The sequence below is a fragment of the Entelurus aequoreus genome, linkage group LG14, assembly GCF_033978785.1.
Source record: "Entelurus aequoreus isolate RoL-2023_Sb linkage group LG14, RoL_Eaeq_v1.1, whole genome shotgun sequence".
NCBI lineage: Eukaryota > Metazoa > Chordata > Actinopteri > Syngnathiformes > Syngnathidae > Entelurus > Entelurus aequoreus.
Genome location: NC_084744.1, coordinates 44809945 through 44835703, shown reverse-complemented (window position 1 = coordinate 44835703; position 25759 = coordinate 44809945). Strand labels below are relative to the sequence as shown.

Below are 25759 nucleotides of genomic sequence, written 5' to 3'. Positions count from 1 at the left end.
ATGATGAGAATCAGGTGTCCTAATCACTTGGCCCGGCCACAGGTGTATAACATCAAGCACTTAGGCATGGAGAAGGTTTCTACAAACATTTGTGAAAGAATGGGCCGCTCTCAGTGATTTCCAGCGTGGAACTGTCATAGGATGCCACCTGTGCAACAAATCCAGTCGTGAAATTTCCACACTCCTAAATATTCCAAAGTCAACTTTATTATAGGAAAAGTGAAGAGTTTGGGAACAACAGCAAGTCAGCCACCAAGTGGTAGGCCACGTAAACTGACAGAGAGGGGTCAGCGGATGCTGAAGCGCGTAGTGCGAAGACTTTCTGCACAGTCAGTTGCTACAGAGCTCCAAACTTCATGTGACCTTCTGTAGTGGATTGTCCGAAGCTTAAACAGCAACAAAAGTGAGTTTAGTACAAAAAGTTTATTTACCCTTAGTCGAAAGTGCAAAGTTGGATTGTTTTGTCCATGCAAACAAACAGACGTCCTCCGGAGGACACAAGAATCAAGCAATCTCTCTCAGCCCTTGTCACTTGGCCATTTTGATTTGTTTCCCTCATGCGTCAAGGTCCCGTTGTTTTCGACCTGTTTGTTTTGCAACATCCTTGAATCCCTTAGTCATGCTTAGACAATCAAAACATTTTGTAGAATGGTCAGAGCGACTCCATATTCAACTTTGTCCTACATCTGGTCCCTCAATGGTATAGAATAGAAAATAAATTAAACAAGCAGACATTCTTGATAGACACGAAATATAGCTCACAGGTCAGAAATTCTACTACACTTCCAATTAGCCCACATACAGTACACAGAGAGCTTCATGGAATGGGTTTTCCATGGCCGAGCAGCTGCATCTAAGCCATACATCACCAAGTCCAATGCAAAGCGTGGGATGCAGTGGTGTAAAGCACGTCGCCACTGGACTCTAGAGCAGTGGAGACGTCTTCTCTGGAGTGATGAATCACGCTTTTCCATCTGGCAATCTGATGGACAAGTCTGGGTTTGGAGGTTGCCAGGAGAACGCTACATTTCAGACTGCATTGTGCCGAGTGTGAAATTTGGTGGAGGAGGAATTATGGTGTGGGGTTGTTTTTCAGGAGTTGGGCTTGGCCCCTTATTTCCAGTGAAAGGAACTTTGAATGCTCCACGATATCAAAATATTTTGGACAATTCCATGCTCCCAACCTTGTGGGAACAGTTTGGAGCAGGTCCCTTCATCTTCCAACATGACTGTGCACCAGTGCACAAAGAAAGGTCCATAAAGACATGGATGACAGAGTCTAGTGTAGATGAACTTGACTGGCCTGCACAGAGTCCTGACCTGAACTCCGATAGAACACCTTTGGGATCAATTAGATTGCAGACTGAGAGCCAGGCCTTCTCCACCAACATCAGTGTGTGACCTCACCAATGCGCTTTTTGGAAGAATGGTTGAAAATTCCTATACACACACTCCGCAACCTTGTGGACAGCCTTCCCAGAAGAGTTGAAGCTGTAATAGCTGCAAAAGGTGGAGCGACATCATATTGAACCCTATGGGTTAGGAATGGGATGGCATTTCAAGTTCATGTGTGAGTCAAGGCAGGTGGCCAAATACTTTTGGCAATATAGTGTAAGTGTTTCTTAACCATAGGGCAGCCAAAAATATGTTTCTCAGCTGTAGTTAGAATGGGTCACATATGTACTGTTGTAATACACTTTTCCACCACTTGTGGCAGTAATGACAATCTCAGACCGAAGAAGTCTGGAGGTAAAGTCATAGGGAAGTTTCTTAAGCGCTAGAATTACAACTAAAGTGGTACAGATGTATTTTCATTTGTACTTTAATTTTATTGACAGTTTAGTCAAGAAAAGTTTTTTTTTTTTTTTCTGCATTGCTTTTGAAGATTTTTTTTTAGTATGTTAATGTATTTTTCATTGTTTTTTATGAGTCCGTTCTTTTACAGTGTATTTGATTAGTGGTTATTTTGCAATCAGCCTGATATAAGCCTTGATCATCTTTGTACTTAACACATGGTTTCAAGTCACTTGACAAACCTGTTTAACTTTACGTAGGTTAGATATAATTATTGATTAAAATCAAGATTAAGATTAGTCATCCATCCATCCATCCATTTTCTACCGCTTGTCCCTTTCGGGGTCGCGGGGGGTGCTGGAGCCTATCTCGGCTACATTCGGGCGGAAGGCGGGGTACACCCTGGACAAGTCGCCACCTCATCGAAGGGCCAACACAGATAGACAGACATTATATATAAATCAAGTATTTCCATAGCTAGAGCATAAAAACATGTATGCTACCTTCTAAATGCATTTCTCAACATTATGAGAGCTCTCTAGACATGAAATGACAGTCTTTAGTCCCATTTACACTCTTTTAATCCATTGGTCTCCTCTAGTGGCCAATACTACCGCAGTATGGATATTTTAAGTACGTGTGGCCATCTTTATGATTGAAAATGCTTAAATAAGGGGAAAAATTTTGTAGAATATGCTTAAAAAATTACATCTTCAATGTGGGGAAACTGCAACATTTGAAGCACGTTGTAATTCAGTGTTAAAAATTGAGTGGGCTCCGGACCCCTCTGTAGTGGAAAAGTTGGGTCCCGAGACCAAAAAGTTTAAGAACGCCTGCTTTAGATCAGGGGTGTCCAAAGTGCATATTGTCTAAATAAAATCTAACAAAAATACATAAAAAATGTTAACATATGGTTTCAAGTCATTTGACAAAGTTTAACCCATTAAACTGTATGTAGGTTAGATATAATTATTGATTAAAATCAAGATTAAAATTAGTAATTCAGTGTTAAAAATTTAGTGGGCCCTTCTGTAGTGGAAAAATTGGGCCCCGGGACCAAAAAGGTTAAGAACCCCCTGCTTTAGATCAGGGGTGTCCAAAGTGCGTATTGTCTAAATAAAATCAAACAAAAATACATTAAAAATGTAAGAAATAATGAGCAAATATGAGAAAAAGATGACATTTTGATACTAAAAAATATAAAAATGGCCATATTAAACACATGGTTTCAAGTCATTTGACAAAGTTGAACCTGGTAAACTGTACATAGGTTAGATATAATTATTGATTAAAATCAAGATTAAGATTAGTAATTCAGTGTTAAAAATTTAGTGGGGCCCCGGACCCCTCTGTAGTGGAAAAATTGGGCCCCGAGATCAAAAAGGTTAAGAACACCTGCTTTAGATCAGGGGTGTCCAATGTGCATATTGTCTAAATAAAATCTTAACAAAAAATGTTAACAAATGGTTTCAAGTCATTTGACAAAGTTTAACCTGGTAAACTGTACATAGATTAGATATAATTATTGATTAAAATCAAGATTAAGATTAGTAATTCAGTGTTAAAAATGGAGTGGGTCCCAGGCCCTTCTATAGTGGAAAAGTTGGGCCCCGAGACCAAAAAGGTTAAGATCACCTGCTTTAGATCAGGGGTGTCCAAAGTGCGTATTGTCTAAATAAAATCTAACAAAATTACATAAATAATGTAAGAAATAAAGAGCAAATGTGAGAAAAAGATGACATTTCAATACTAAAAAATGGCCATATTATACAGGTAAAAGCCAGTAAATTAGAATATTTTGAAAAACTTGATTTATTTCAGTAATTGCATTCAAAAGGTGTAACTTGTACATTATATTTATTCATTGCACACAGACTGATGCATTCAAATGTTTATTTCATTTAATTTTGATGATTTGAAGTGGCAACAAATGAAAATCCAAAATTCCGTGTTTCACAAAATTAGAATATTACTTAAGGCTAATACAAAAAAGGGATTTTTAGAAATGTTGGCCAACTGAAAAGTATGAAAATGAAAAATATGAGCATGTACAATACTCAATACTTGGTTGGAGCTCCTTTTGCCTCAATTACTGCGTTAATGCGGCGTGGCATGGAGTCCATGAGTTTCTGGCACTGCTCAGGTGTTATGAGAGCCCAGGTTGCTCTGATAGTGGCCTTCAACTCTTCTGCGTTTTTGGGTCTGGCATTCTGCATCTTCCTTTTCACAATACCCCACAGATTTTCTATGGGGCTAAGGTCAGGGGAGTTGGCGGGCCAATTTAGAACAGAAATACCATGGTCCGTAAACCAGGCACGGGTAGATTTTGCGCTGTGTGCAGGCGCCAAGTCCTGTTGGAACTTGAAATCCATCTCCATAGAGCAGGTCAGCAGCAGGAAGCATGAAGTGCTCTAAAACTTGCTGGTAGACGGCTGCGTTGACCCTGGAAAAAAGAGCTGGACTGCTGCTGAGTGGTCCAAAGTCATGTTTTCTGACTAAAGCAAATTTTGCATTTCCTTTGGAAATCGAGGTCCCAGACTCTGGAGGAAGACAGGAGAGGCACAGGATCCACGTTGCCTGAAGTCTAGTGTAAAGTTTCCACCATCAGTGATGGTTTGGGGTGCCATGTCATCTGCTGGTGTCGGTCCACTCTGTTTCCTGAGATCCAGGGTCAACGCAGCCGTCTACCAGCAAGTTTTAGAGCACTTCATGCTTCCTGCTGCTGACCTGCTCTATGGAGATGGAGATTTCAAGTTCCAACAGGACTTGGCGCCTGCACACAGCGCAAAATCTACCCGTGCCTGGTTTACGGACCATGGTATTTCTGTTCTAAATTGGCCCGCCAACTCCCCTGACCTTAGCCCCATAGAAAATCTGTGGGGTATTGTGAAAAGGAAGATGCAGAATGCCAGTGCCAAAAAGGCAGAAGAGTTGAAGGCCACTATCAGAGCAACCTGGGCTCTCATAACACCTGAGCAGTGCCAGAAACTCATCGACTCCATGCCACGCCGCATTAACGCAGTAATTGAGGCAAAAGGAGCTCCAACCAAGTATTGAGTATTGTACATGCTCATATTTTTCATTTTCATACTTTTCAGTTGGCCAACATTTCTAAAAATCCCTTTTTTGTATTAGCCTTAAGTAATATTCTAATTTTGTGACACACGGAATTTTAGATTTTCATTTGTTGCCACTTCAAATCATCAAAATTAAATGAAATAAACATTTGAATGCATCAGTCTGCGTGCAATGAATAAATATAATGTACAAGTTACACCTTTTGAATGCAATTACTGAAATAAATAAAGTTTTTCAAAATATTCTAATTTACTGGCTTTTACCTGTATATGTGGCTTTGGATGGGAAATGTTTGGAGACCTGAAAGTTTGCTCACTAAGACAAGCCTCAAGGTGTCATGTGATTTTATGCACATTTCCAAAAGGTTGGCGACATTTCTTTTTGCAAAAATAACAAACGTTCTTAACTCAAACTAAGCGCTTACTTTGAAACCAGCCAATGTAAGTTTACGTAATTTTTATGTCAATGTAATTTAAGTTATCTTCTTCCCACTCCCTTTCAGGCAAAACTGGACAATCATGCATTAAATACTATACATTACCTTTTGCACTATATTCATTTATATTAGTGTTGTCACCTTTGTACTTTTTTATGTCATTGCCTGAAATAAATGAAATGAAATGAAATGAAACCAGCCAATGTAAAGCGATGTGCATCATTTTACATACTTTTGGAAAGAGAAGCGGTAACCACATCCTGTGTTAAAGCTAAGCAGCTATGTGTAACATGCAAAGGTCTGTTTGTGGTTATAAATAACATGCAGGTTGTGAACACAACCTCAGACTGCATCCAGCGCTCACTATCTGTCACGGGCAGGAAATGTTTTATTTCAAGCACTCAAGCTCGCATGATATTTTACAAATATTTAACACGTGACGTTATATTCGGTGCACATTCAAGTGAATTGTATTTATATAGCGCTTTTTGTCTAGTAACTCAAAGTGCTTTACAGAGTGAAACCCAATATCTAAGTTACATTTAAACCAGTGTGGGTGGCACTGGGAGCAGGTGGGTAAAGTGCCTTTCCCAAGGACACAACAGCAGCGACTAGGATGGCGGAAGCGGGGATCGAACCAGGAACCCTCAAGTTGCTGGCACGGCCACTCTACCGACCGAGTTACGCCCCCCGATTCAAAAGGAACGTATTTGTAACAACAACTTGGCAAAACTTCACTAACGTGGCGAGTGCCTGGCGTGGATCATGTCAATGCATGACGATGTAATGTGCATGCCGGCCCAGTAGATGGCGATGTCACTTTTGTCAAGAAACAACAAATGCACGCAACTCCTTGCCACCAGTCTCACAGAAACTGTCTTTAGAAGGCAGTATGTGTACATACTGTGATGACACGTCCTCCACATGTAACATGTAATAACGTCCAGAAAACAGACTTTGAGCCCCCTTTAAGGCTCCTCTTCTTCAACTGATCGATGTTGCAATCCGGGAATCAACTTAAGGATGTTTTTCCGAACGTTGGTCCGTTTGCCTCTCCTGGGCAGGGTGCCGAATAAAGAGGAGATCCTGCTTTCGTTCCACGTTGGCGACTGGGAGCTGATGCTGCTGTTGCTGCTGCTGGCCAGGCTGGAGCTGCTGGAATGGCCGGCGATGTGTTGCAGATGGTTGCCGGTGGTTAAGGAGAACCTCCGCGAGAAGAAGTGCTCCTCCTGGGTGCCGCTGGCTGCGCTGCAGGGGCCGGGCGAGCTCGGGTCGCCGAAGACGCTGCCTTGGTCGCTGTCGTCTGTCAGCCCGCTCCTGCAGCTGCTGTCGCTGGAGAAGCGGAGGCTGAGGGGGACTCTGGGGGAGCTGGCAACTTCGGAGGAATCGGTTGAGAGGCCGTTTTCTTTCGGGTGACCTGCGGACAAAAGAGTCCCTGGGAGTAAAAACGCAACAGGGGGAACTCCATCTCACATATCGCGAGATACAGAGCATCCGGAAAGTATTGGCAGCGCTTCACTTTTTCCACATTTTGTTGTGTTACTACTAATGTTGTAACAATACCAATATTTTGGTACCAGTACTAAAATTATTCATGCTTTTCTAAAATAAAGGGAACCACAAAAAATTGCATTATTGGCTTTATTTTAACAAAAAAAATCTTAGGGTACATTAAAATATATATATATAAATATATAAAATATAAATTAAAAAAAAAAACGAAAGAAGATGTGATGCCAAAAAATATCGCTGTAATCATAGTAGTATCGACTAGTTACGCCCCTGTACTTGGTATCATTACAGTGGATGTTAGGTGTAGATCCACCAATGGCGTTTGTTTACATTGTGACGCCGGTGAGCTACGGTGTGTAGTGAAGCATGTTTAGCTATTCCTCGTCCTGCAGTGATAATGGTACTTGTAAGAAACTTACTTTGTCGCGATGGAGACGAGGATTAGTGATTTAGAAGTAGCTAAAACATTGCCGACTGCAGCTGGACTTTAGCCGCTAGCTAGCTAGCCATGTCTTAAAGCACCTCTTAAGGAGGGCGTGTCAGTGTTATAACTTCACCTTTATCTTTTGTTTTTAAGCCAAAATGCGTGTGTTCTCCCTTTTCTGTCTACACACTGTGTCTGCTTGTAAGTACTCTGTAAATGCGCGCTGCCGAACATGCTCCTCTGCTCGTAATCCAGCAATGTCACAACGTGACTTTGACAGGAGCGCGGTATTTGGGGGACCGGTACTTTTTAGAGGCGGTATAGTACCGAATATGATTCATTAGTATCGCGGTAAAATCCTAGTTACTACCTTATTCCAAGATGGAATAAATCTGTTTTTGTCCTCAAAATTCTATACCCTATTTAGTTGTTTTTTATTCTGCAAATTAAAAAAAAACAAAAAAACAATCACATGTACAAAAGTATTCACAGCATTTACTCAATACCTTTGGCAGCAATTACAGCCTGAGGTATTTTTCAATACAATACCACAAGCTTGGTACTCCACATTCTACAGAGGCACTATAGAGAGCCTACTGACCAACTGCATCTCTGTCTGGACTGGAAGTCTCTGCAGAGAGTGGTGAGGACGGCGGAAAAGATCACCAGGACTCCTCTTCCTCCTATCCGGGAGATGGCAAAAAGCCGCTGCCTGACCAGGGCTCAGAAAATCTGTAGAGACTCCTCTCACCCCCACCAAGGACTGTTTTCACTGCTGGACTCTAGAAAGAGGTTCCGCAGCCTCCGTAGCAGAACCTCCAGGTTTTGTAACAGCTTCTTCCCTCAGGCTGTAAGACTCTTGAACGCATCATAATAATTCCCTTAATTCCCCCCAAAAATGGATTAACTGGCTGGAATATAAAGACAATATAACATACATCCAGAAACGTGGATGCATATGCAAAAGTGCAATATATTAACCTATTTATTTATTTATATATGCACCTCATTGCTTTTTTATCCTGCACTACCATGAGCTAATGCAACAGAATTCTGTTCTTATCTGTACTGTAAAGTTCAAATTTGAATGACAATAAAACTAAGTCTAAGTCTATCTTTGGGCAGTTTCACCCATTCCTCTTTGGGCTCTATCAGGTGGGATGGGAAGCGCTGGTTTTCATCCAGGATGTCTTTGTACATTGCTGCATTCATCTTTCCCTCTATCCTGACCAGAGTCACAGTTCCTGTAGCTGATAAACACCCCCACAGCATGATGCTGCCACCACCATGCTTCACTGTAGGCATGGTATTGACCTGGTGATGAGCGGTGCCTGGTTTTTTCCAAACATGATGCCTGGCATTCACGCCAAAGAGTTCAATCTTTGTCTCATCAGACCGGAGAATTTAGTTTCTCATGGCCTGTGAGTCTTTTAAGTGCATTTTTTCAAACATTTACTTTGTATTCAAAAATCTTGAGGCTGTAATTTCTGCCAAAGGTGCATCAACAAAGTATTGAGTAAAGGATCTGAATATTTATGCATATGTGATGTTTGAGTTTTTTTTATTTTTAATACATTTGCAAACAATTCTACATGTCAGTTTTTTTCTGTCAAAACTGGGTACACAGTGACAGTGTACGATAATGAAAAATTAAATGAACTTTTTGGATTCTAGCAAATAGCCACAATAAACAAAGAGGGTGTGAATACTAATTAAAAATAAAAAAAAAAGATAAACATCAACGCTTCCCATCCAACCTGATGGAGCTTGAGAGGTGCTGCAAAGAGGAATGGGAGAAACTGCCCTAAGATAGGAGTGCCAAGCTTGTGGCATCGTATTCAAAAAAGATTTGAGGCTGTAATTGCTGCCAAAGGTGATTCAACACAGTATTAAGGCTGTGAATACTTATGTACAGTCGCGATCAAAAGTTTACATACACTTGTAAAGAACATAATGTCATGGCTGTCTTGAGATTCCAATCATTTCTACAACTCTTATTTTAGTTTCATCTGACATCACATGGACAAAGATAAGACCTTCTGGAAGAAAGTTCTGTGGTCAGATGAAACAAAAATTGAGCTGTTTGGCCACAATACCCAGCAATATGTTTGGAGGAGAAAAGGTGAGTCTTTTAATCCCAGGAACACCATGTGCTCCAATCACTATCACAAAAAAATAAGAGTTGTAGAAATGATTGGAAACTCAAGACAGCCATGACATTATGTTCTTTACAAGTGTATGTCAACTTTTGACCACGACTGTACATGCACTTTTTTTGTTTTAATAAATGTGCAACTATTCAAAAAATACAGCTTTTAACACTATAAGGTATTGTCTGTAGATATTTTTAGGACAAAAATGGATGTAACATAACAAAAGTGGAAAAAGTGAAGCGCGGTGTTTACACTGTAACTTCCACTCGATTGTTTTTTTTATCGACTTGTGAGAAAGGAAGTGCTGTGGTTTGACAGCTGGGGCAAAGCGCTCACCGTGAATTAGGCGTTGTTCCTGTAACGTAAGCGCTTGCAGCTCCACCAGTTTCTCACGCAATGATTGCTGCGCAGACAAAAAGAAAACAACATGCTTGTGGTCCTGCTTTTGAGCATGATCATCAGACGCACCTTCAGCATTTTCACCCTCTTCTCCAGCTCAATCCACTTCACCACACTCCCGCACACGGTCTCCATCCTGGGATGGATGAAGAACACACACAGTGAGCATCCTTCATGGTCGGGCAGTTGCATCGTAGGACGTTCGCTTACTTTAATCTGTTGGTTGATCCTCCTATTAGATCGAGAATGTGCTGATGAGAGCATCCTTCAATGCTGGCCCCGTTGATGCTGATGATAACATCTCCTGTAGTAACAAGAAAAGGAAACAGAAGTGATAACAAGAAATGTAGAGCAATAATTAAGCTTCACACACACTATCAAATGAGATCAAATACATTTAATAAAGTCAAATACAAATAAGGCAACAAGAGAAGTATCCCACACTTCTCTTTTGTAAAGTAAATGTGTACAGCCGGGCATCTACATCAACTATATGGTTTGCCTGAGAAGCTGGACAGGACAAAAAAATTAAAAATAAAATAAAAATAATAAATAAAAATTACAACAACAACTCGGACTACGCCAAGGGCAGGTTCTGCAACAAGCAGTAAGTGCTCAGACAAGAACAAGGCAGTAGATAGAATGAAAAGACTTACAACTAGGGCTGGGGGATGTATCGATATACTCGATATATCGCGGGTTTGTCTCTGTGCGATATAGAAAATGACTATATCGTGATATTTGAGTATACGTTCTCACGCTGCGGGCATTACATTACAGGCTCTTCTCACTCTTTGTTGTCTCTGCTTCTCACAGAGACATAAAACAAGCGCACCTTCTTACATACAACGTCATACGCCGTCACGGAGCAGAGAGGTAGCGGCATGGGTAACGTTAGCGGTGGTGCTAGCGGAGTGGTGCGAGTGGTAATACGAGAGAAAGAAGGTGCGAATCTGGTAACAAATGAAGGAAGAATTAATTCCCCAAAAAAACAGCACGGAGCCCATCGTCTGGCGGTGGTTTGGCTTCAAGTGGGAAGATGTTGAACAGACAACCGTAATATGTCAAGTATGCGGCAAAAGCGTTGCTACAAAAAGTAGCAGCTCTACTAATGTAGCATCATTTGAAAAGTCACCTGCTAGAGAATGAGGAGTGCTTGAAACTCTGCATATCAACATCTCCGTTCGGTGCCACACCCACAAAATGCCAAAGCAACCATTTTCAGATCATCACCGTATGAAACAAATAGTTAACAACAGAAGGAGATAACGTCCGCAGGAACCTACCACATAGCGAAGGACATACACTATTTGATTTCCTATTATGCAGCTCATTTTTATTTGACCGTTATTGAAATATCTTGTGTGACATCAGGCACAAAAGTGCACTTTATATGTTTTAAACTATTGTAGTGGCGTTCTGTACAAAAAGTACTTTAATTTAGTGTTGTTTTGATATGTCATCTTAGTGACATCATGCACAAAAGTGCACTTTATTTGTTTTAAAATATTGTAGTGGCGTTCTGTACAAAAAGTACACTTTAATTTAGTGTTGTTTTGATATGTCATCTTAGTGACATCATGCACAAAAGTGCACTCATAGCTTGTTTTTTGACAATCTTGCACTTTCTGTTTTGAAATGACATGTTTGTGCCACTGCTTAATAACTTTTTAATAAATACAGTTTTGCTAAATTGACTTAGTTGTGATTTCCTTCTCTGCATGAAAGTTTAAAATGAGCATATATTAATGCAGTATGAACAAGAATGTTTTAATGTAGACACATAGAATCATCATACTGCTGTGATTATACGCATCAAGTGTTCATTCAAGGCTAAGGCAAAATATCGAGATGTATATCGTGTATCGTGACATGGCCTAAAAATATCGAGATATTAATAAAAGGCCATATCGCCCAGCCCAACTTACAACCATTGTTGGCAACAAGTTCCAAAACAGAAGGGGAGTTGGGTATGAGACAAGTGACACCTTTAACACGTGTTACAACTACAGATGTCTCGATCCTTATTATGGGACTGGATCGGGCCAATATTTACCATCAGGGATCAACTGATGAGCTGCCGAGCCCAGTCGATCTTTACCACAGCTGTGTCCCAGCGTCTACATGGCTGAAGATTGTAATCACAGGAAAAATTCCTTCCAAAAAGGGGATACACTCTCAGCGTGACACAATTACATTTCCGGGATTTCCCCAGATTGCCTAAATACCAGTTTAAAATGATATCACATCATAATTTGCTATGATGATGTGATATTCTTTAAAAAAGGCTGAAAAAATGTATGCATACATTTAAAAACATATATGTTATTATTAATTAGTATTAACATATATGTCCTTAATATTTGCACATTTTGTAGATCGCTGTTCGTGGGTATATCTTGGATATACTAATGTTACATCCACATCGCGGACATGCTGACTATGCTCCAGACAATGTTTACGTCAAAACACCCGGTTTTGGCAGCACTGTGATCAAAGTCTTTTTTCGGTGGCCGAATTTTCAGTGCATCACTTGTTAATAGTGCGCAAATAATAGGCTATATTTACATCCATTCATACTGTAACGACCTTCTGGGAATAATGTTTTATTTTTGTGTGGTTTTGATTTGATATATGTTCCGATGATCCCAAACAGCGGTCCGGCGAAGAATGAAGAAGTGTTGCAGTGTGTAAAAGCACAGAGAAGGAAGTGTTTGTTGGAATTGTGCCAGCTGTTACAAGATTGGTAATAAAAGTTAAAAATAGCGTCAGACTTTGTGTGACTTCTTCTGGAGGCTACAATACATTATATTACTTCTCATTTTCTTATTTTTTTTGTCCTGTCCAGCTACTCAGGCAAATCATATTGTTGATGTAGATGCCCATATTTGCTGTACATATTTACTTTACTTTACTCTGGATACAGAAATGCTTTGTGGGCAAAACTGAAATGATTAAAATGTAAGTTTTGCTTTTGTTTAGTTAGCGTGCACTAGAAACCTTATTTTGTTTAAAAAAAATGGTATGCAGCATTCAATACCGCATATTTATTAACACATCATCTGATTGACAACTAAAGTAACACATTCTACACTTAAAAAGATAAGCTTCATAAAATGATGTTATTGTGTTTACTTTAGTTACTTGCTACAAAACATTTTAAATTCTATAATCTATTGTCAAAGTATCGAATTGGAACTTTAAATCAGATTAGATCAAAGGCCATACAAGTGTTCAAAGCAGTTTACATGTTAATTGTGTACTCATCCATAATTTGAAGACACGTGACTTTACACATATGTTCCTTTTGATTGTACATGTACTGTAAATGTATAATGTATTTATATTATTCACATGTGAATAATGCTGTATAATAGACTGTATTTATATTATTCACATGTGAATAATGCTGTATAATAGACCGTATTTATGTTATTCACATGTGAATAATGCTGTATAATACTGTATTTATATTATTCACATGTGAATAATGCTGTATAATAGACTGTATTTATATGATTCACATGTGAATAATGCTGTATAAGACTGTATTTATGTTATTCACATGTGAATAATGCTGTATAATAGACTGTATTTATGTTATTCACATGTGAATAATGCTGTATAATAGACTGTATTTATGCTATAAACATGTGAATAATGCTGTATAATAGACTGTATTTATATTATTCACATGTAAAGAATACCTAATTGTTTATTGTCTATTGTGAGCGAACTGTGGTGCTGAATTTCCCCCAGGGATCAATAAAGTACTTTCTATTCTATTCTATCTAAATAGTGCTGGGCGACAAAACGATAGCCATACATATTCTAATAGACACGTTATCAATATCAACCAAAACTGTGTTGGATAAATGTTCAATAGTTTTTTTTTTCTTAGTCAGAAGAAACAGGAAGTGGCAAAGAAAGGTTGTTTGGATGAACAAAGGCCCTCACTAACCAAGCAACGCAGGAAGTGATCACTGATCAGTGGGAGCGACATGCTAGCAGCTAATCAGGTAACAGTATAAACTGTCACCTTTGGTTGCACCGTCTTGTTGTCTCGCGGTTCACTCTTTGCATGGAGTGCTAAGACAAACTAAAAATGAGTGCCGCAGAGCTAATAAATTGCCGATACAACAGGGAAAGTGCTCAGCTCACCCTTGAGCAGCGCGGGCACTAAACCTGCAGGTTTGGTGGGCGGGGTCGGGGCGGGTTAAGGGGGAGGAGTATATTTATAGCTAGAATTCACTGAAATCCAAGTATTTCTTATATATACTGTATATATAAATAAAAGAAATACTTGACTTTCAGTGAATTCTAGCTATATATATACACACACACATATAAATAAAAGAAATACTTGAATTTCAGTGTTCATTTATTTACACACATACACACACATAACACTCTATTCATTGTTGTATTTGAAAGTGCAATGCAATGCAACCGACTCCCACACTTGCCGTCAGGGTGCTCAATACAAGTTAACCCGTTGGCCAACCAAAAAGTAACCACAGAACACTACACTCAACATTCACCAGGAGATGGCAACAAACAACTTAGATCACTCTATTACAGGCAGCATCTGTGAAATTTCATTTGCAGGAAAGGAGTGAGTTTAGGGTTGAATAGTCCATCCTCGGTCTATTCTCTGTCACTCGTCGTCGCCATGACTGTCTCTTCGTCGTTCTTCTGCTTTGTCTCCTTCTTGTTGTGTGTGCAGTTGTGCACTCGCCAAAAGCCGTAGATATTATAACGTGACTGGTCCGGCATGTTGTTTATATGAAGGAAAAGCGGACGTGACGACAGGCTGTCCTCACTCAGATCCGCACGGACCTGGAGGGGGCGTGCCTTAAGTCCGGCTGGAAATCGGGAGAAATTCGGGAGAATGGTTGTCCCGGGAGATTTTCGGGAGAGGCACTGAAATACAGGAGTCTCCCGGAAAATTCGTGAGGGTTGGCAAGTATGCACTAACCCGTTTCACCGTGCTGCTCGAAATTGACTGATGTAAAACACTTAAATCATGATACAGCTTTTAGCCATATTGCCCAGCCCTATGCATGAATACTAACTTACTGTCCCTTCAGCCACATTATACTGAGGAACCAGGACGTACCGCTTGTCCGCATCACAATAACTTTAACTTCCATTTCTGGCTCTGTGGTCATCTTCACATTTTCTTTTGTAATGCTTTAAAATGACCACTACTATATTTGTAATTCTTACATTTTTCCCCATTTAATATTTTGTACTTACTCTTAACTAAAAGAATTACAACGTTTGAGCCCCCTTAGACTATGCCTGTAAACTACTTGAAGTAGTTACAACGCTAATTTGAAGATAATGTTGATCAATGAAGCAGAGTCATCAAACAGCTGTTGAGCAGCTGGAAAATGCCACTTCTATTTTCACAGATATTAAAAGCATATTTTTGTTTCTTACAATTGTAGTTTGATTTTTATAATTTCAAAAATGTTGCATTCTAACCTTTTAAAGCATCAGTATTGGGGGGCTGCTGGGTGGGGTCTGAGTTGCTATGGTAACAATCAACACATCTATAAACGATTTTAGGAAAACAGACGCCAATTCAAACGACACGCCCTTAAATAGGCCATGTGTCAAAAACAACTGTCCCGAGACCAGCATATAACAACGCTGAAATAAAACTCTGGACCAGATGTCTATCTATATTTTCACACTTACAGTAAGCATCAAAGTCTCCCCTTTACTCTCTTGATTTTACCTTTTAAGCATGTATTTTTCCGCAAAATGATCCAAAGATTGAAGAGTTTAAAAAAGAGAGGCTGTCTTATGTTTGGGTCAGTGTTAGTTACTTTTTCCAGAATGATCAAGGAAAGCATTCTGTTTTTAGGCTATGTCTACACTAAGCCGGATAACCCCTTAAACAAATAATTATTTAGCCTAAGCCTCGTTTCAGCCACACTAAACCAGCGTTTAAGGTCCCCCTAATCGGACAAATTTTTACACGGGTAAGTGCGCCGTTAATTTCTTGAATCTACGGCTATTAGCTTTGTATGGACTCATTGATCGTTTACAAACTGAGTTCGGAGAGGAAGTGACGCCAGAAAGACCGCGCCCCACACAGGAAGTGACGTCAGAAAGAACGCGCCACAGCCAGCTTCATAATAAAGCGGTTTCGTAACTCGGAGCTAACCACTGGAAAGATGGAGGTGAGTCATCAAGACATGCCGTGTTTCTCCTTCCGTCTGAACAGACGCTTGTGGAAATCACACATGAATACCTTAAGAGAAAGCGATTGCAGCTATTTGGCATACAACACTTCTCAGACGGCAAGAGAACTTTTGAATATCCAGGTCAGCTGTGATTCTACTTACCAAAAAACTTTGTCTATTTGTCGAAGGAGAGTCAACGAGAATGCGGACTCCCGTGGATGTGATAAAAAAAGGTAGCGTGTGCTTTGTATTACCTGGCCGTCGAGGGAAGACTAACTACGGAAAACGGCGAATGCATTTGGACTGGCAAAGCAGACTGTATCAGTTATTGTCCGCAATGTATGTCGTGGACTCAACGTCTAGGTCCAGAGTATATAAAGTCACCAAAAACGAATGGACAATGAAGGTGAAGGTAAAAGAGTGAGGAGTGTCCTGACCAGATAACTAGATCCCTAGAGTGGTTGTTGTCAAATGTTCTTTGTCACATTGTTTACTTTCACGTGTCCAATAAAGATTTGATTAATTTATGATGTCTCAGGTGTGATTCACTACAATAGGGCCCCAAAGCACCCTGGATTCCAGTTCATTGAAATCACTGGATATTGTTCAGATAAGTTCAATTTAAGAACTTGCACACAAAGCAACACTGGAGGTGACTATGACGTGCGCATTTTTCAGAGCATGCGTACTAGGTCGCGTTGCGCCGGCTGACGGAGGGGGTCTTAAACGACCATTGTGTGTGTGTGGACAAGGATAAAGTATTGAAGAGAACCAACTGAAAGACACCCCCTCTCACCAAAAATATTTTTTCCACACTTTATGTGAAACTTGAATTCAATTTAAAACATGTTTTGTACTAAAACGAATTGATGGCTAATAAATTGTTTAATAGTTGTTTTTTTTTGCTAATTAACGCATTTTACATATCTTCCTAACACATGTCCGGCCGGGATTCATTCTTCTTACAAGCTTAGGACTACCACAGTGCACCACGGGGGAGAGACTTTTTGAATTTCCGGGGGAAATTTGCCATTATATACAGTGACAGAGCAGGAAGTGGCTAATTTTTGATATATTAAATTGTGCAAGAGCATCTTATGTTGTGTGTGGTGAAACCAGAAAGTGCAATAATATCAATCATGTATGAAAAGTCTGTATGAGACAGTTACAGGAAGGGAGTGGTTCACCTGCAGTTAGGCCGGCGCTCTCTGCAGCACTGCTGTCTTCCACCCTGCTCACAAACGTGCACACCTCCACTGCAGAGCTGCTCCGCAGCTGCAGGCCATGGGTCTGCAACAAGAGAACCCTTCATAAAAAACAAAGCTACAAGCCAAAAAATGCAGAATAAAATAATAATAATAATAATAATACCTGAACTTCAAACCCAAATGTTCCATTGTCTTCCTTTTCCAGGACAACTGTGCTTCTGTGCCACATATAGGAAAAAAGGTGTCCTTTCATACACATTTTATTTGAAAATGACCACACATCTATGAATTATGTATTCATTTACCGTTGTGGATCCGAGTAGTCAACAAGGAGGTGTTTGGGCTGAAAAATATGACATGCAAAAATCACTATAAGTACATGGCTACAATCTAATGCAGGGGTCTCCAACCAGTACCTTGGGAGTAGAGTAGCTTTACAAATAACTCTTGGTATTTGTATAACTATTCAATTCATACATATTTTTATGACAAATTAGCACTAAATAGCATAAAGACAACAGTTGCACTGTTTGAGTGGCGTTCTGCTTCCAAAAATGGAAAGTAACGATTGCCGTTATGATGAATCGCGATAAAATTTTCGACGGTTAGTGTTACTGTTTCATATTTTAATTAATATTAATTACCTCACATTGAAATACTCATTATACTGCTCATTTCTTGAATAATAATAATAATAATAATAATAATGGAAAACAGCTAGTGTGCTAATCCCTAGCTAATTTAGAGAGCATCCTGAAAGTTTTCACAGCGCTTCACTTTTTCAGCATTTTGTTAAGTTACAGCCTTGTTCTAAAATGGAATAGATGTATTTTCTACACACAATACCCCAAAATGACAATGTGAAAAAGTTTATAAAACTTTTTGAAAATGTATTAAAAAAAAAAAAAGCACATATATGCAAGTATTCACAGCCTTTACTCAATACTTTGATGATGTACCTTTGGTCAGTAATTACAGCCTCAAGTGCCTGGCCTCAAAATGGTGTCTGGTGTCCTCCAGACATGATGCTAAAAAGTTTGTCTCATCAGACCAGATAATTTTGTTTGTCATGGTCAGAGTATTTCAGGTGCATTTTGGCAAACTTTTTACTAGGAAATGGACTTCCGTCTGACCACTCAACTATACAGGCCTGATTGGTGGTTTGCTGCAGAGATGGTTGTCCGTCTGGAAGGACTGTTTAAACAGGAATAACAATTTCAGTGAAAATGAAATGTAAAGGACAGGTTGCGACTACCGAGCAGTAGTGGGAGCATTATTTGATGGCTAAACATTAGGGGTAACGATCGATCGATAGATGAAACCCATTATCTAAGATACATTTAAACCAGTGTGGGTGGCACTGGGAACAAGTGGGTAAAGTCTCTTGCCTCAGGACACAACAGCAGTGACTAGAATGGCGGAACCCTCAAGTTGCTGGCACGGCCACTCTAACAATCAAGGAACGCCGCCCCATAATTAATAGTTAATTCTAGGGGTGTAACGGTAAACAAAAATTTCGGCTCGGTACGTACCTCGGTTTAAAGGTCACGGTTCGGTTCATTTTCGGTACAGTAAGAAAACAACAAAATATAAAAAATTTTGGGTTATTTATTTACCAAATTTGTAAACAATGGCTTTATCCTTTTAACATTGGGAACACTATAATAGTTCTGCCCACGTTAATCAACATTAAACTGCCTCAAGTTGTTGCTCAGATTAAATAAAATGACAAAACGTTTCTTCTACATATAAAAAGTGCAACATTAAACAGTTTCAAGTCAACTCATCAAGCTTAATTTATTAAAGCATTTGGGAAGCCTGTAGTTGATTTATTATGGAAATGTTATATTTTTATCAACATGTGATAGCAGGGACCCTGCCATTCAAAACTAGGCTGCTACATTACTAATGATTAATGTAACTATAGCTGAAAAAATAGTACAATAGCAATAGGAGAGACTATTCATCCCTGAACACGATGGCGTTCATGTAGGCATGCACACACACACACACGCACGCACACACACACACCGCAAAATGAGCTAACGTTACGCTAAAAGCTAATTAGCCTTCACATCAAGCCAGGACTGCGAGCGAGCTGAGCTGCAGTTTAAGTTACTAGAACGTCAACGGGCTCGTAGTGATGTTACTAGTAGTTGACTGGGAGGTGTTTATTATAATTTGGGGAGAGTACGCTGCCTTATGCTCACCTGCTAAACACCTATCTTCTCGACGCTGAAGCGCTGACTACATGCACTCTGAATACGCACTGCTGATTGGCTGTTACCGCTCTGAATACGCATTGCTGATTCGCTGTTACCGCTTTGTATGTAACCAATCAGATTAAGGCTGAAACGACGCGTCGACGTAGTCGACGTCATCGGTTATGTAAGTACGTCGACGCCGTTTTTGTGCGTCGACGCGTCGCATAATTACGTCACACTACCGTCATGGCGGAGCGCAAAGCAGACTGTGCGAGCGAGGGGAAAAACGCACGCCAAAAGTCGTCAAAAGTGTGGGAGTATTTCAATACACAGCCTAATAATGTTGTTGTATGCACACTGTGTCGAGCGGAAATGGCCTATCATAGCAGCACAACGGCTATGAACGAACATTTGAAAAGAAAACCATCAACCATCAACTAGTCAATTGTCCGCGTTAGCATACGTTGTCATCATTACACAAAAACATGAATGTGTCATTTGTATCTGCTAGGGGTGTAACGGTATGTGTTTTGTATTGAACCGTTTCGATACGGGGCTTTCGGTTCGGTACGGGGGTGTACCGAACGAGTTTCTAAGCTAAAGCTAACTTTAGCTGCTAAAGTCTTAACAAGTTGCTTTGCTCCTCTGCCTCTGTCTCAGCACGCAGCATTGTCCCACCCATACAACCATCTGATTGGTACACACGCAGCATTGTCCCACCCACACAACCATCTGATTGGTACACACGAAGCATTATCAGCCAATCAGCAGTGCGTATTCATAGCGCATGTAGTCAGCGCTTCAGCGTCGAGCAGATAGGTGTTTAGCAGGTGAGCATCAGGCAGCGGACTCTCCCCAAATTATAATAAACACCTCCCAGTCAACTACTAGTAACATCACTATGAGCCCGTTGACCTACTAGAAACTTAAACTGCAGCTCAGCTCGCTCGCAGTCCTGGTTTGAGGTGAAGGCTAATTACCTCTCAGTTCCAGCCACATCGACCCCTTCTGAGCGCCTATTTTCAGCTGCTGGGAATATTGTAAACAAGAAAAGAAGCAAAGCAAGTAGACATGCTAACCTTTCTTCATTACAACTGTTAGTCACTCACTGGAATGAGTGGAATTGGTTATTGTGTACTGTGTTGGACTGGATGTTTATTTTGCACATTTTAAAAGCAATACCTAATGTTTACAGTGCTCCAGAATATTTAGATTGGCACTTTTTTGTATTGGATGTTTATCTTTATTTTTGCACATTTTAGCAAATAAGCAATACTTTCACTTTTGTTGAAATGTTTACACTGTTGTTACAGAATATTTCGTTTTGCACTTTTTTGTATTGGATGTTTATCTTTATTTTTGCACATTTTAAAGCAAAATAAGCAATACTTTTACTTTTGAAATGCTTATACTATTGCAGAATATTAAGATTTGCACTGGATGTTTACTTTTATATTTGCACATTAAAAAGCAAATAAGCTACTTTTAATTTTGTTAAATGTTAAAAGTTTTAAATGTTTACATTGTTACAGAATATTTTGTCATGTTGTTGTCAATGTTGACTGAGTGGCCATACTTTTTTTTTTTGTAAATAAAAGCCATGCCTTTTGAAAAAACTGGCCTACTTTTATTTTTTCTTCTTCATTTTAAATAAAATAAAATAAAAAATAATCGGTAAAAGGAAAAATAATCTATAGATTAATCGAAAAAAATAATCTATAGATTAACCGATTAATTGAAAAAAAATTATCTATAGATTAATCGATAGAAAAATAATCGTTAGCTGCAGCCTTAAATCAGATGGTTGTGTGGGTAGGACAATGCTGGGTGCTGAGACAGAGGCAGAAGAAGCAAAGCAGCTAGTTAAGACTTTAGCTTAGAAACTTGTTCGGTACACCTCCAAACCGAACCGAAACCCCTGTACCGAAACAGTTCAATACAAATACACGTACCGTTACACCCCTAGTTAATTCAGTCTCATAAAATCATGACATTAATATTGTTTATCAGAAATAATTTGTTGGTAATATATCCTCAAGAAAAATGTGTTATCAGCCTAGGCCTATATATATCAATAGACCGATTTATATTCCTTAAGTAAAGTAAATCGACGTGTGCTCTGCTAGTTGGCCTTCCAGAAGATATATCGATCTAACATCAATTTAAAAGGTAATTAATCAATTGTATCGACACTAGAAAAGAAAAGATTGGCTTTCAGAACGACAGACTTTATATAAAGGGTTTTTTAGCATTTTTTAATAAATAAAAACAAAATTTACGCGAGCGTGTTGCCCGTCTGTGACATCATCATCAGCTGCCATCAGTAATCAAAACAGGTATGGCGAATACGGGAAGACAAGCAGGCGAACGAAAAATGATTAAGCCCCTATCGTGATCCATTGTTTGGAAACACTTAGGCTTCTAGCAAAAACAGAAATGTTCGTAATAAGTCGCTCACTATTTGTAGGATATGTCAAATACAAAGGCAACACCACAAATGTGTCCAACCAGCTATGGCGCTATTGGACACACGTCGACCGCCCAGGCAAAAGCAACGTTCATGGAAAAGCAGCACAAAGTAGGATTTGGTTTCACTTACTCTTTAGAGAAATATTACTGCACTGCTATTTATTAAAATGGGAATAGTGAAACAGTGAGTATTTGATGACGAGTCATGACTATGAGTGTTGGCACAAGCTTGACGTCATAGGAGGTCGGATGTGATGCGAGTTATATAAAACGGAGTCAGCACGCTCGCTTCAAAAGACAAATTCATAAGTTTGTGTCTTTCAAAAGAGTGTTGTTAACGCCCTTCACCTTGGACACTACTGGTAGCAGATCAAAACACTGCTCATTTAACCTGATGAGATTTGGCAGCACTTTTTTTTTTTACATTCATGTTGCATTTGTATTACTTCTATGTTGAAAACAACAGCAAAAGTAGCGGGTATATCTACTGCTAATTTAACCTAAAGAGATTTTGGTTGCACTTTATTTTTGATATTAACATTGTATTATTTCTATGTTGAAAAACTAAATCAGAGGTAGCAGGTAAATATACAGTTAAAATGTTGGTTACCATACTTTTATCGAACAGTTCTTGAATGTTGAAAATGAGAGCAGAAAAGGTATCCTCTTGTTAATTTCAACCTAGTGTTGGTTGCACTTTTTTCAAATAAGATGTAAATGCATTGGCCATCAATTGTTGTTTACTTATTTTTGCTCGTTTGTATACATAATTCGTTTGTACCTAATTTCCTTACAAGAACTAACAAGACTATATGAAACTTCACCTGCAGTGCAGAGTATCCAGTATTTCTGAATTATTATTTTTTTGCTTAAAAGTTACTTAATCAAACTATTTCAGATTATATCGTTCTAAAAATATTGTGCCTGAATCGTATCGGCAACCACAAATTCCAAATTGAATCGTTGTTAAACCGAATCTTTGCACCCAATGAGGGATTATATGCAGATAGATGGGGGTTTTTTTGCTAAAAATGTACCCAATCAATTTGTACTCACCAAACTTGAGGGATTATATGCAGATAGATGTTTTTTTTGCTAAAAAGATACCCAATCATTTTGTACTCAAACTGTTTCAGATTGCATTGTTCTAAAAATATTGTGCCTGAATCGAATCGCAACCACAAATTCCAAATCGAATCGGCGTTAAACCAAATCTTTGCACCCATAATAAATTTGCCATTCAGAATGTGCTACCACAATGTCATAAAAATATTAGCGCCTCTGCAGTGGAAGCGTTATTTTATATCCAAATCCGCAGTAGAGTAAACACAGCTATCAAATTATGCAACTTGTAGCTTGTGTTACATAAATAAGATTTCTGGCCCCTCAAATTGATGTTGGGTATTTGTGGCAAACACTTGTTGATAAATGAGGGATTATATGCAGATTGATTATTATTGCTAAAAAGTTACTTAATATTTACTCACCAAACTGTTTTAGATTACGGTATATCGTTCTAAAAATAACATTGTGCCTGAATCGTATCGGCAACCACAAATTCCGAATCGAATCGTCGTTAAACCGAATCTTTGTACCCATACTAAATGTGCCATTCAGAATGTGCTACCACAATGTCAAAAAAATAAGCAAATGTTAGCCCCTCCACAGTGGGAGCGTTATTTTATATCCAAATGCGCAGTAGCGTAAACACAGCTATCAAATTATGGAACTAGTAGCTTGTGTTACACAAATAAGATTTCAGGCCCCTCAAGTTGATGTTGGGTGTTTGTGGCAAACACTTGTTGGTAAATGAGGGATTATATGCAGATTGATTATTTTTGCTAAAAAGTTACTTAATATTTACTCACCAAACTGTTTCAGATTATATCGTTGTAAAAATAACATTGTGCCTGAATCGTATCGGCAACCACAAATTCCGAATCGAATCGTCGCTAAACCGAATCTTTGCACCCATACTAAATGTGCCATTCAGAATGTGCTACCACAATGTCATACAAAATAAGCAAATATTAGCCCCTCCACAGTGGAAGCGTTATTTTATAGCCAAATCGACATCCCACTGGGGTGAGTTTTTCCTCGCCCGTATGTGGGCTCTGTACCGAGGATGTCGTTGTGGCTTGTGCAGCCCTTTGAGACACTTGTGATTTAGGGCTATATAAATAAACATTGATTGATTGATTAAAATCCGCATTGGCGTAAACACAGCGATCGAATTATACAACTTGTAGCTTGTGTTACATAAATAAGATTTCAGGCCCCTCAAGTTGATGTTGGGTATTTGTGGCAAACACTTGTTGGTAAATGAGGGATTATATGCAGATTCCATCCATCCATCCATTTTCTACCGCTTATTCCCTTCGGGGTCGCGGGGGGGCGCTGGAGCCTATCTCAGCTGCAATCGGGCGGAAGGCGGGGTACACCCTGGACAAGTCGCCACCTCATCGCAGGGCCAACACAGATAGACAGACAACATTCACACTCACATTCACACACTATATGCAGATTGATTTTTTTTTTTTTTTTTTGCAAAAAAGTTACTTAATCAATTTTTACTCACCAAAGATTAATAATATAATCTTTGGTGTAATATAATAATATCGTGCCTGAATCGTATCGGCAACCACAAATTCCGAATCGAATCGTCGTCAAACCGGATCTTTGCACCCATACTAAATGTGCCATTCAGAATGTGCTACCACAATGTTATAAAAATAAGCAAATATTAGCTCATCTGCATGTGAGTGTGAATGTTGTCTGTCTATCTGTGTTGGCCCTGTGATGAGGTGGTGACTTGTCCAGGGTGTACCCCGCCTTCCGCCCGAATGCAGCTGAGATAGGCTCCAGCGACCCCAAAAAGGGACAAGCGGTAGAAAATGGATGGATGGATAGCCCCTCTGCAGTGGAAGCGTTATTTTATATCCAAATCCGCAGTAGCGTAAACACAGCTATCAAATTATGCAACTAGTAGCTTGTGTTACATAAATAAGATTTCAGGCCTCTCAAATTGATGTTGGGTATTTGTGGCAAACACTTGTTGGTAAATGAGGGATTATAAGCATCTTATGTAAGAATACTCGCAGATAAAGCCTCTGGTGTAACATTGTTTCACATCAAAATCACTTTTTTTTAACAATACAGTTTAACAGTTGCGTGAAAACAACTTAAAAGCACAGTTTGACCCCCCCCCCCCTTTTAGGTGCCCTATCAGTTAACTTGAACGTAAAGGAGTTTATGTTAAAATGATACTTTTGTGGCGAATTAATGAACTTGAATGTAAGGGAGCATCACCCATGAGCCAGCCCGCCTCACCTTCACCGTCCTGGGCAGAGAGTCACAGTTGTACCGCTGTCTCTGCTGGTCGTTGCTTCCCCGCAGTGAGCGTCGGTACCACAGAGAAGTTCTCTTCCCCGGCGAAGGATCCGCAGGGTTCCTCTCCACGCCGGCCTTTGGCGGCGGACGTCCACCGGGGTTCATGGTGTTGACGGAGGCGGTGGGACGGGGGGCGACGACAATGAATAAAAGCTCGGCCTCAAAGCATCTCCTTCTCCAGCTACAGCAATGAAGTCTGACGGCCTCTTGTCAGTGTGCGCGTGTGCGCGGCGCGACCACACGCTTCAAGGCGGAAGTAGACATCACGTGACGTTTGCGGTGATTGTGCACCTGCACATCACGACCTCACTCGCCCCAAAAAATAACACTTATTCCGAACCTTTTGTTTTCTACATTTCTACAAGTGTAAGTGTAAACATTTGTATTACATCCACTTGTCTCTGTTCCAAGTAATGATTAGTGTTAATATGAGCATTATTGTTAGCATTAGCATTAGTGTGCCGTGAGATACTGTCTGCTGTGCCGTGGGAGATG

At 39.7% G+C, this 25759-nt stretch overlaps 1 protein-coding gene across 1 annotated transcript; it reads right to left on the bottom strand.

Moving 5' to 3' along the window:
• Nucleotides 1-5617: 5617 nt before the first annotated feature.
• On the bottom strand, nt 5618-25544 carry cytip (cytohesin 1 interacting protein). The gene is made up of 8 exons (XM_062070697.1): nt 25205-25544; nt 17507-17544; nt 17365-17419; nt 17181-17283; nt 10007-10100; nt 9866-9932; nt 9734-9800; nt 5618-6725 (listed from the first exon to the last, which is right to left on the bottom strand). The coding sequence occupies exons 1-8, from the start codon at nt 25367-25369 to the stop codon at nt 6277-6279; spliced, it is 1038 nt and encodes a 345-aa protein (XP_061926681.1). The 5' UTR covers nt 25370-25544; the 3' UTR covers nt 5618-6276.
• Between the last annotated feature and the right edge of the window lie 215 nt (nt 25545-25759).